Source organism: Juglans regia, chromosome 15 (assembly GCF_001411555.2).
Source record: "Juglans regia cultivar Chandler chromosome 15, Walnut 2.0, whole genome shotgun sequence".
Taxonomy (NCBI): domain Eukaryota; kingdom Viridiplantae; phylum Streptophyta; class Magnoliopsida; order Fagales; family Juglandaceae; genus Juglans; species Juglans regia.
Window position 1 is genome coordinate 6626950 of NC_049915.1, and position 12154 is coordinate 6639103.

General features: G+C 40.7%; 1 protein-coding gene across 1 annotated transcript; it reads right to left on the bottom strand.

Annotated features, from left to right (window-relative positions):
* Nucleotides 1–5762: 5762 nt before the first annotated feature.
* LOC108992309 (blue copper protein 1b-like) lies at nt 5763–6618 on the bottom strand. Its single transcript, XM_018966839.2, has 2 exons — nt 6387–6618; nt 5763–6304 (listed from the first exon to the last, which is right to left on the bottom strand). The coding sequence occupies exons 1-2, from the start codon at nt 6571–6573 to the stop codon at nt 6048–6050; spliced, it is 444 nt and encodes a 147-aa protein (XP_018822384.1). The 5' UTR covers nt 6574–6618; the 3' UTR covers nt 5763–6047.
* Nucleotides 6619–12154: the final 5536 nt, after the last annotated feature.

Genomic DNA, 12154 nt, shown 5'->3' on the forward strand with positions numbered 1-12154 from the left:
TATAGTCATCACCGTAGATTATTTCACAAAATGGGTGGAGGCAGAGCCCTAACTACCATCATGGAAAAAAGCATCACTAAATTCTTATGGAACAATGTCATCTGCCAATTTGGGATTCCCCAGAGCATCATTTCAAACAATGGGGGAGCAATTCGACTCAGAAACCTATCAGGAGTGGTGCGTAGAATTGAGGATCTAGGCTAAATACTCATCCACGGGACAACCTCAAGCTAACGGGTAGGTTGAGGCTACGAACAAGTCCTTGTTGACGATATTGAAGAAAAAGCTCACGAAAAAAAAAAAGGAAGTGGAAAGAAGAGCTCCCAAAGGTCTTGTGGGCCTATAGAACCACGATAAGGATCGCGATAGGAGAAACCTCATTTTCCTTAGCATACGGGAGTGAAGCTGTCTCCCTAGTAAAGGTCGGGCTACCCAATTACTGCATCGACCATTTCAGCCTGTCCCAGATTGGAAAAGCACTCGAAGAACTTCTTGACCTCCTAGATGAAGAAAGGGAAGAAGCCGAGGTCCTTACAAATATCAACAAAAGAAGGATAGAGAGTTATTTTAATAAAAGAGTCAAGCCAAGGACCCTCAAAGTAGGCGACCTAGTGCTGAAGGAAACAGGACTAACTACATAGGACAAGAGAAAGCTCAGACCCCACGGGGAGGCTCTACATTATAATCGCCAGCCACTAACCTAACTCGTATCTCTTAAAGGATAGACAGAGAAAGAAATTGTAGCACCTCTAGAACGCATAGCACTTAAAGAAACTTCATCTTTGATTTTGTATATTTTGGAATTAAAGAACAATGAATAAAGGTGATCATTTCCCCCCACTCCTGTGCCAGAAGAGAAAAATGCATGTAGGTCTAAAGACCCTACGACCCTCAACCACCAAAATCAAGTCCAAAGACTTGCGGTGAAAAAAAAATGGCATATAGGTCAAAAGACCCCATGACTGTCAACCACCAAAGTCGAATCCAAAGTCTCACAGTGAAGAAAAAGGGTGTGCAGGCCAAACGACCCCGCGAACCTAAACCATCAAAGTCAAGTCCAAAGACTCAAGGTCAAGAAAAAAGGGTGCGTAGGTCAAAAGACCCCACGGCTCTCAACCACCAAAGTCGAGTCCAAAGACTCACATATAAGAAAAAAGGGTGTGCGTGTCAAAAGACCTCGCGACCCTCAACTAACAAAGTCGAGTACAAAGATTTGTTGTGAAGAAAAAGGGTGTGTGGGCCAACCAACCTCGCGACCCTCAACCACCAAAGTTGAGTCTAAAGACTCACGGTGAAGAAAAAAGGGCCTGCAAGTCAAACCACCACGCGCCCTCAACCACAAAAATTGAGTCCAATGACTTGCGCTGAAAAAAATAAAGGGCGTGTAGGTACAAAAACCCCGTGACCCTAAACCACCGAAGTCGTTGAAGAAAAAATGGCGCAGAGGTCAAAAGACCCCACCACCCTTAACCACCAAAGTCGAGTCCAAAGACTTGCAGTGAAATGAAACGGGCATACATGCCAAAAGACCCAGCGACCGTCAAACACCAAAGTCGAGTCCAAAGACTCACGGTGAAGGAAAACGGGTGCGCAGGTCAAAAGACCTCTTGACCTTCAAACTCTAAAAGTCAAGTCCCAAGACTCGCGATGGACAAAACAGTTGAATTTAACGACTCACTAAAAACGCGAAGCATATCTCAAGCTCTTGAACAAAAGTAAAAGAGAATACAAAGTAAACTACAAACATAGTAAATAGATATACACACAACATAGTAAATAGATGTCTACACAGTTTGATGTGCAAATATACATGAATAAAATTTTGAACGGTAAAATTCAAAAGATCCTAAGGGGGAGCAACAGAAGCTGGGGGTGTGGACCTTGCAGGTGGGAAGGCATCAGGCATTGTGTCACACCCTAACGCATCAACGAATTGGTGAGAAGTCTAATCAGGCTTAAACGCCTCAAGGTTCAACTGCCTCAAATCAATTAGGGGATTCGCCAACAGGAAGGACCTGAGCTGCGCCACTCCAGCTCCGTACCCATAGCCAAAAGCTTGGTCACGGATAGCCCTGGCCGCCATGAGTTGGGGAGAGAGATGAACAAGTTCCTCCTTCAAGGAGACCAACTCTAATTCCAACTTGAGCACCTGCTTGTCCCAAGATTTGGCCTTTGCGTCGAGATGCAACAAGGACTCATCCAGTGTCTGTTGATTCTCGACCATCCTCTCTCAATCCTTCTTCATCGCCGCATGCCTTTGGGAAAGGTCCTCCCAGGCCCCCTTCATCTTAGAAAGCTCGAGGCCAACATGCCGATGAGCCTCTTCGACAGTCACAACCGCTCCAAAAAGTTCAGTGCAGCACTGTTTAGCACCCACCAACCCCCTTTGGGAAGAGCCTAGTTCCAACCTAAGACTCGATAGATGCACCTGAGTGGAACCCCGTTTTGCCTTCAACAAAGTTAGCTCAAAGTTGTTCTGGGCATTGACCTCCTTCGCCTGCATGAGCTCACTTCGGAGGCTAGACACCTTTTCATGAAGAATGTCTAGATCACCCTTTAGTGAGTCGGCATAACCATTCGACTGCTCAAGGAAGATCTCCAACTCGACCTTCTCGGACTTCGACTTTTCAAACTCCCTCTTCGTCCAAAAGGCAAACATGCTCCTCGACCGCACTTCTTCCTTCAAATCAGCCCGATCAGCGACGATCTAGGCGACAAAGGTGTAGTTTGGATAGTGAGATGAGATGAGATGGTTTTAGATTAAAGTTGAAAGTTCAATTGAATATTGTCAAAATTTTATTTTTTAATATTATTATTATTTTAGGATTTAAAAAAGTTGAATTATTTAGTATATTTTGTTTAAAAATTTGGAAAAGTTGTAATGATGAGATGAGATTAAACACTTTCACTATCCAACGACGGCTAAGTCATCCACACCTTACAACAAGTAGATATGCAACAGTTTAAAAAAAACACATGAAGGAAAGAAGAGAATAAGTCATATCGAAGAGGAAGTTGCTTAGCCGACCAACCATGTCACTGACGGACTTGCTTCTGGGGGGGATGAGAGGGGCCTGGCACTTCATCCCTCGAGAGCTTGGCACTGAGTCGTGCCACGACCCCAGAGAATAAGGGCTCGACATGACGAAAGCAGAAGAGTTCCCACCCCCAGGGGCATGACCAGGTTCCTTGGTGGGGTGGACAAGTTCCACCATGGCAGAATCGGGGAAAACTGACCCCCCATCGTTTCCACCTTCCTTGGTGGAAACGCCCTCCTCGAGAGTGGATCATCTCTTGTCACCCGAAAAGGATAAGTCAAAGGTAGAAGGGATGGAAATCCGTTCCCCACTTGCGTCCAAATCAGTGGACGGGGTCTCACCCCCAGAGACAATAGTGGGAAGAGAGCTCGGAGTGGGTTCCCTTTCCCCTTGATCCTTGTAGGGGTCGGGGGCGAATAGCTGCTCCTACTCCCGACTTTGTTCCTCATCGATTGCTAGCGAGGTAACTGTTAGAGGCGTTAAGGTAGAGAGGCCTAAAGAGAAGGTAGTGCAGATATTTGTCAGTGACTGTCTAATCGCGGAAGGCAGGGTCGATGAGTGACATTCGTCGACACGGACAAAAGCCTTAGTGCCAGTCTTGGCACCACTTTGGGCCAAGGGCGCCTTGGATGTCCTAAGGCTCTCGTGGTGAAGGGGATCTTCTTCTTCTTGATTGGTGGTGCGTAAAGACGGAGGACGTTTACTTGCTTTCTTAGGCAAAATAAGGGCGGGCCTCTTCTTGGGAGAAGCCACTGCCTTTGTAAAAAACAAACAACCACTCTCGCGGGAGCGATCAGGCATAGATGAAAAACGATCAACATTGGCTAGAGTTAAGAGGGCCTTAGTCCAAATGGCATCCTCATTTTCTTGAACTTAGGTGAGGACCATATCAACGCGAGCTTGTTCTCGTTTCGACAAAGTGACTGCCACCACCTTCTCGTCAGAAACTTTACACCAATTGGTGTTAACTGGAAATCTGCCCTTCGGGGCTTCACGACTAGGGAACTGCCAACCTTGACCAGAAATAAACAAGAACTTCCTTTGCCATTGTTTAGCATTATAATGACGAGTTTCAAATCACTCTAGACATCCAGAACACGTATGGAAGTTGCAAATGTTGCCCGCAAAGCCCTAATCGAATAAATTGCAAAGAATTCTAGAGTGGTCAAATCTGGGTATTCCTCTCGAGCAGGCTCCAAAACCATCCGCCATAGAATGCAACAACATAGGAGGACCCTCTAAGTGTGAGAATGAAGTTGGGCAAACGCCAATTTTAAGAAGTCAAGAACGTCGCACACTGGGTGATAAAAGGATAATTTGTATACTAATATATCATACAACTAGAACTTTGGATTTATTATATTATCTATTTATATTAACTAGTTTGGTATGCTACATTTATCTTATGTATTATTTTTTTATTTATAATATACAAAGTTATATTATAAGAATTGTTTTATAAAAAATATTTGGTTAAGTAGTAAACGGCTAGAGTATTTTGTACAACTTAATTTTTTTTTCTTAATCAAAAGATAATAGTTAGAATTAAAAAAAAAAAACCATGTTCGAGCTACTCGACCTTGAGTCGTTTGTTTACTTTGAGTCGAGCTCGAGCTAGGATGTTCGAGTTTTATTTGAGTTCGAGCCGAGTTCGAACGAATAAACATGCTAATCGAATTCGAGTATCCTTGTTTGAATTCGACTCAACTACGTTTGTTTGCAACCCTAATTGTGTTTAATTATGATAAAAATTAAAATGCAATATTATATATTTTGCAAGGAATAAAAGGCCAGTGTAGTTTTAAAATAATCAAGTAACTAATGTTAACACAAATTTTGGGAGGAGAAGTGCTACGTACGTCTATAAAGAAAAATATCTAACAAAACTTACATATTAACATCACTTAATGTGGTAGTTATGTTATGAAACATTTTTTTTTTGTAAAATATTAGATTTGATGTATTACGTCAAGTCCCATCATTTTTAAATAAATTTTTGTAATCCTCTTCCTAAACTAAACATTTCGCTTTGGAAATATTGTACAAATTTCATAAGATTAGAGTTATATAACATATAATACATACTCCAAATAATTTTTGGACACCAAAGTAATCACTTCTCAATCCATCAACATATACAATGGAAGTAATTGACAAAAAATAATGATAGTACTTCTTACAACTATTTAATCACTCATTTTCAACAAACTAATATGATTATACCATTCATAAAAAAATATGAATTTTTTTATTTAAATCTCATATCTTAAATAAGGGAAATGATATTCCAAACGAGAAAGGCTACTGACAAATTCTATCGATTGTTTTTTTTTTTTAATTAATGGTTGAGGAAGTTTATTTTAATGACTTTGTGAATTTTTTAAAACTAGAATTTAAAAAAATATTTGAAAAACAAATTACACTATCAGTAGAAGTTTTCGGTAACTTTTGTCAATTAATGTAGCATTATCCCTAAAATAAATACTCTCTATTTAAAACCAAGTTATAAAAAACGATACGTGCATCATTTCTACAATAGTGGGCTTCTAGTCTCCTGAATAAAGTTTGGAGATGGGCGGATGGGCCACAATATAGAACGCTGTATATATATAAAAAGGGCTACCATTCGTCTTTTATGATCTTTGTGCAATTATACCATACCTTATACATTTATATGGAGAACAACACAGTTTCAGCAACAAAGGATATAAGAAAGCATGATAATTTAAAAACAAAGGCTGCTTTATTTAATTCATGCTGATATATCAAGAAGAAACACAAATATTCCTCTCACACTTGTTTCCCTAAAAGCCATAAAGTGTACGAAACTTAAAACCAAAGCAAACTAATTGGGAACAGACCCATTTATTGATATGCATTAATCATGCAGATGATCTGCATGATTGAATGTTTTTGTACCCTACAAATAAAACCAGATGAACAACAAACAGCAAGCACTGCCTGCGTCTTTTTCAAGCCATCGATCGGCGTCATTAAGGTCATCGATAACTAATTCGGATGCCACCATGGAATGGCAAAGAACTTCATCTGCCCCTCCCTGCAGTGACTGCCATCCTCTGCAGTAGAAGCAAAGTATGCAGGCCTCCAGCGGTTCAGCAAATACTCAAAACCTTCGCCACTTCCTTGTGTTTCGTTTGCCAGCAGTTTCGCACTACTGAAGTTACATGCCAAATAGCTCAATAGGTTTGGTAGTAGGTAGACATTTGGAGCAACAGAGGTGTCACTTGGGGGTGCATATTTGAATACTAGTGCAAAAAAATGGCAAGATTGTTAGAACTTAAACTAAATTCAATAGTTTGAGTGATATTAATAGCGAAAATTACTCACCTAATTTATCGTTCAGGTAGAAAGGACTTGTTTTGAGAGCCCAATCTGTGTAGTTGAAGCCAAAACGCCAGCCTTCTGAGCCTCCGACAACAATGGTTCTAGCCTCACCAACTACCAAGAAAGAGGCTGCAATTGCAAGTAGAATGAATCGTTGTGCACCAAAAGTAAAAGCCATCTTCATTCTCATATAGAATCCTCCAATATATGGCCTTGGCTTGAAAGAAAACCAAGGTGGAATGGAATGAAATGGCTGGTGAAGTAGGTTTATATAGGAAAACAAGGCTGCGTTTGGACGTTAAGCTGACCTCAGCTCTTTATGAATAGTAGTGAGTTGAGTAGTGAAATGAGTTATGTGTGGCATATCTAAACTGAGTTTAAAGTGTGTTTGGATGTTAAGATGAGTTTGAATACTTTTTTTGAGAAGTTGAAAAAGGTTGTGGGTCCTACGTATAAAAATGTGTTAAGTTAAAAAAAATTGTGGGTCCTATATGTAATGAGGTTTTGAGTTGAGATAAGTTTAGTAATTTAAGAGTTGTGTATTTAGATGCTAGACTCAGTTTAAAATTAGATTAAACACAATTAAGACAAAATGTTTCAAACAAAAAAGTGTACATAGGTCTTAAAAGTCAACTTAAGGGGTTGACAATCACATCAGTTTTAGTATTCATAATTTGGTAAGTTTCCATTAGGAGTAGAAAATGATGCTCATGGTTATGATTAATGAGGCAGTAAGGTCAATATCCAGAAACAACTCATTTTTGTCGGCGGGGTCGATCTAGATGTAACGACCTTTTAACACAACGGTTTCAACGGTCAACCAACGGCATCTCTTGTGTCTACACTACTTTTTCTATCGTTGAACTGTAATTCCTAATCCTTTTTCAAACATTTCCAAACCCATGCACTTTCTCGAGAAACTTGGGTATATATGGTATATTATATGTTTTTGCTTCTTTCTATCTTTTCAAAATGTGAGTTTTTTTGCTTAGAAATAATAATTGCGAAGTCTGAGTTTTATAATTTTTTTATATATATTTGGAGAAATTAATGATAGGATGCATTTCGCATGTTTAAGAAAATAATCCGTGTCAGCCTATCATTTAATTCATTCAATATGTACAACTAGCTACAAGAAAAATGAGTTTTGTGGCCATTTGTTTGCGACAAAAAGACTATTTGTGATCAAAATAGACTGATTTTAACTGTAAATAGTCATTTCGCTGGAATTAACTTGCTGCAAATAAATAATTTTCTTGCAGTGACTTCAACCTTATTTTCATAAAGTTTCCGCATGAATGATCGATTTATTCTCTTTCCATTATAGCAACCACTGATGCACGAAAAATCATCCTAAATAACATAAAAAGAAGAACACCTTTGATGAAAAAATGCACATGTCAAAGGCCGGCTTTGTGTTCTTTTACATGATGTTTTCCCAGAGAGTCACGTTTACCCAAAAAATAAATATGTGATCATATACTCAACAATCGTACTTTGGCCCCTTTGACGTTTGGTATTGCGTTCGAGAGGTAAAAACTAGATCGGCTCTTTCACGAGGCAATTTAGACATGAGTCGCCTAAGGTCCCTAGCAGAAGAAGCCCCCAAAAAACTCCCAAGTAGAATCTTTAGAAAGATAAGAGTCCCATTTAGAGAAAAATGAGAATTCAACGAGAGAAAATAAAAAATATCAAATAAATCTCTTATGTATTTGGTCATCTCTCTAATTGGTTAATCATATTTCTCTCTTCTTCTCAAAACTCAACGTTTATTGAACTTTTCTTGTTTTATATATATATATTTTTTCCTGGAATCGTTCGTCTCACAATCAAGCCCTTTATTCTCATCTTACGTAGCAAGTGAAACAACCTTCTGAGGTAGGAGTACCGTAACTAGGGAGACAACGGTTGTAACTAGGGAGGGGGTTCGGGGGAATTTGGCCCCTGAAGTAGCTAAAGCAAGAATGTAGTTTGAGTTCGAGTTTCTCCTGTACATCTCTTTTCATTTCTAGTGTTGATATGGAGACATGAAATGGTCCAACTTCTTGTTATATCTCCACATAGTAATATTTCACATATATACTCTTCTCGCAATGATAATTTCGCTTTTTGTTACTATCACTTTAATGTACAATATGAAAATTCAAAATCTACTTTTCTAATGTTCATAAAAAGCTTCTGTATAACCCTATAAAGAGGCATAAACCCACTTTTTTTTTCCCTAAATGCAAGGGTTATTTATAAAACTTTGTTGACATCAATGTTTATAATTGTGAAGGGACCTTTATAATCCTCAACAAGAAACAGACACAATCAAGAGGCCCAACCGATGTAAGCCCAAGGCCAGAATGGATTAGTCGTCTAGGTTTTAGAGACCATTAGGAATCCATTTTGTAACCACCAAATATGACAGATAAGATGATCAAGCTAGTGAGATGGGATAAGCCCGCCATTCTCGAGATGACCATCATGTCAAGTGTATAAACTGATAAGAGCAATGAGAGGATCAAGCCTATAACTAGTACTTATCAATGATTTACCATGCGCGCCTATATATATATAGTAAGAAGGTAATGACTCAGGTAACTTTGCATTCAGAACTTTGGTGATAACACACTTTACGTATCGTTGACTTAGAGACATCGAAAATACATCGGGGCACACCAGGCCGTCATCTTTCTTTGTTGCAAGTAGAGTGCATTGGTGTGCAACGTGTGGAACACATCCCAAATAGTAGCGTCGTCGATGGGATCTTTGCTGAATATGTAAGTCAATTTAGTTTCCATTAGACTCCAGTATGGTTTTCACATGCCAACTGCCATGCGTTCTCAAGAAAATTGTGATCAAGACACGGTCCCTGTAGATTTGGACGCACGACTTACACAAATCGAGAAGAAACTAAAGCATGTCACGACAATAATGGAGGATCTCCAGTGGGAGGATGAAGACCTAAGGCATCGCAATGTCAAACTTGGCGAAGCCACATTACTAAGTCATAATAAGCAGCTAGAAGAAGAAGCACCAAGTGCTGGATGGACAAATGCAGAAGAGTTGGAAAAGAAAAGGCTGCAAGACGAGCTGCGCAGTCTCATCGATAAGTACGAGCAGATGGCCCAAAAGATGGGAGGATCATCCTCAGTCGATTCGCTGCTAAATCGTACAGACCTACCCTACAGTTCGGTGGTAATGGCTATACCACTCCCACCAGAATTCAAAGTCTCACAGATAGAGATGTAGGACGGATCCCAAGACCCAGTCGATCATCTGGTGAACTTCAAGGCGCACATGATCCTTCATGGTTTCTGGGGGAAACAGCTTGTCGAGCCTTCCCATTGACACTAAAAGGCATGTCAAGAGGCTGGTTTGGAGCACTAAGACTGGGGTCGATTGACAGTTTCGAAGAGTTGGCCAAGCAATTCCTAACGCAATTCGTTGATGGACCGCTATATATCTCCTAACCATCAAGCAAATTGAGGAAGAAAGTTTAAAGGCATATCGAACTCAATTCAATAGAGAGAGGCCGACCACCGATGACCAAGAGGAGAAGATAACCCTGGCAGTTCTCTTGGGAGGTGTGTGGCCTAGAAGTTTGTTCATGGCTGAGTTGGCGAGGAAAACTCCTTCTACTTTGAGGGAGTTTATGGACAGAGCCGACGACTTTGTCAATGCAGAAGACATCTTGCAAGCCCTAATTGAACTGAGGAAAGGTGACATGAAATTGGAAGGCAAGAGCTCCAGTAAAGTAGGGCAAAGGAAGATTTGCTTAGGCCAACAAGAAAGAAGGCATGAAAGACATGCACCCATGTGTGAGCAAGGTACCCGGCTCATCCATAACAACTTGAATGTACAGGGAGAGAACGACCCTAAAAAAAAGAGTCATGTCAGGCCAGGAAAGGACAACACTTCTGCAAATACCACCAGTTAGATAGATACCCACAGGACAGAAGATTGCGCGGCACTAAAAAAAGGTTTTCGAGCTAATAAGCAGTGGAGAAGTCGAACGAATGCTTGCGAAACATGTAAAGCGGAGGCAAGGAGTAGAATGGGAAGGCAACCCTCTACGAAGCAATAACCCAAAAAGGCGACAAACGACAAGAGACGAAAGTCGCAATGCCCCTCGCCAAAATTCTAATCACAGACACACACTATAGGGAGAGATATGCATTATTGCTGGGGGATTTGCTGGGGGTGGCGCCTCCTCTTCTAGTAGAAAAGCGCATGCTCTTAGGGCAATGTATGAGGAAGTTTATATGATAGACAGGCTACCCAAGCAGAAACAACGCAACAACAGGGCAACCATCTCTTCGAGGAAGAGGATTGTGAGGGTGTTTTGTACCCCATGATGACGCATATGTAGTAACCCTCCTAGTCGCCAATTATACTACTAGGCAAATTCTAGTCTATAACAGAAGTTCAACAGATATCCTATTACAAGAGGCCTTTGTAAGGATGGGCATAAATACAAGCAAGTTACGACCTTCGTCCACCCTATTAAAAGGATTCTCAAGTGATGCTATCAAACCATTGGGTGCCATAACCTTTCCTATCACGACAGGAAAAAGAGCATGCATAGTTACCACAATGACTGACTTTTTAGTGTTCAAAGTCCTATCATCTTATAAGGCTATATCAGGGCGCCCAACCCAAAATACCCTCAAGACAATCACATCTACCCACCACCTAAAAATGAAATTCCCAATGGAAGCAGGAGTAAGGGAAGTGCGAGGCGAGCAAACCCCTAGAGTGCTACATGCAGGAGCTCAAAGTAGGGGGATCCGACGTTCGCCCTGCCCCCACCACCAGTCCTCCTTGACCGTGGCATGGAGGCGTGAGGCGAGCAGAATTTATAGTAGGCAGAGGCGAACAAACAATTGTAGTTAGTAACGTTGTATCCGGGGCGGCCAGATAATACAACACGGGTAGGCACGCAACTCCCACTAGATATAAGGGAAGCCTTGAAGCAACTGCTTATCAAGCACAAAGACGTGTTCACATGGAGCCACAAAGAGACGCCTGAGATTAACAACACAGTCATTGAGTATAAATTGTGTCTCGACCTTTGTTGTAAGAAGGTCCGCTAGAAAATAATATCATTTAGCATACATAAGTATGCAACCATGTAGTAGCAGAGGTGGACCGTCTCCTTGCCATAGGATTTATCAAAGAAGCCTACTACCTCAAATGGTAGTCCAACGTCGTCTTGGTTAAGAAGGCAAATGGGAAGTGGAGAATGTGCGTCGACTTTACCGACCTAAACAAAGCATGCCCAAATGATAGCTTCCCATTGCCATGAATTAATGTTATCGTTGACGCCACAACGGGACACCAAATTTTAAGCTTTATGGATGCCTACTCAGGATATAATCAGATTGAATGAACCCGAAAAATAAATAGATGTCTTTCATCACGGATAGGGGGCTCTACTACTATCAAGTTATGCATTTTGGCTTGAAGAATGTTAGGACAACCTTTCAAAGGCTTGTGAATCGGATGTTTAGAAAATAGATTAGGCAGACCATGGAGGTATATGTCGATGACTTGATGGTAAAAATCAATGAACCTGCCAACACCTAGTAGACCTAAGAGAATCTTTTGCAATACTTGGCCATTACATAATGAAACTATGGCTAAATGATCCTTTAGAGTGGACTCAAGAAAATTTCTAAGTTTCAGCGTGTTCAAGAGGGGAAGCGAAGCCAACACTAAAAAAATTGATGCAATTGTAAACATGAGGCCACAATGGAACTCATAGGTCGAGTGGTGGCTTTAAA

Excerpts from the sequence above, each read along its gene's own strand:
- LOC108992309 (XM_018966839.2), bottom strand. The coding sequence starts at position 6,573 with ATGAGAATGAAGATGGCTTTTACTTTTGGTGCACAACGATTCATTCTA. Across the intron at positions 6,305-6,386 it reads CTACCTGAACGATAAATTAG|TATTCAAATATGCACCCCCA; the intron begins GTGAGTAATTTT and ends TTTTTGCACTAG.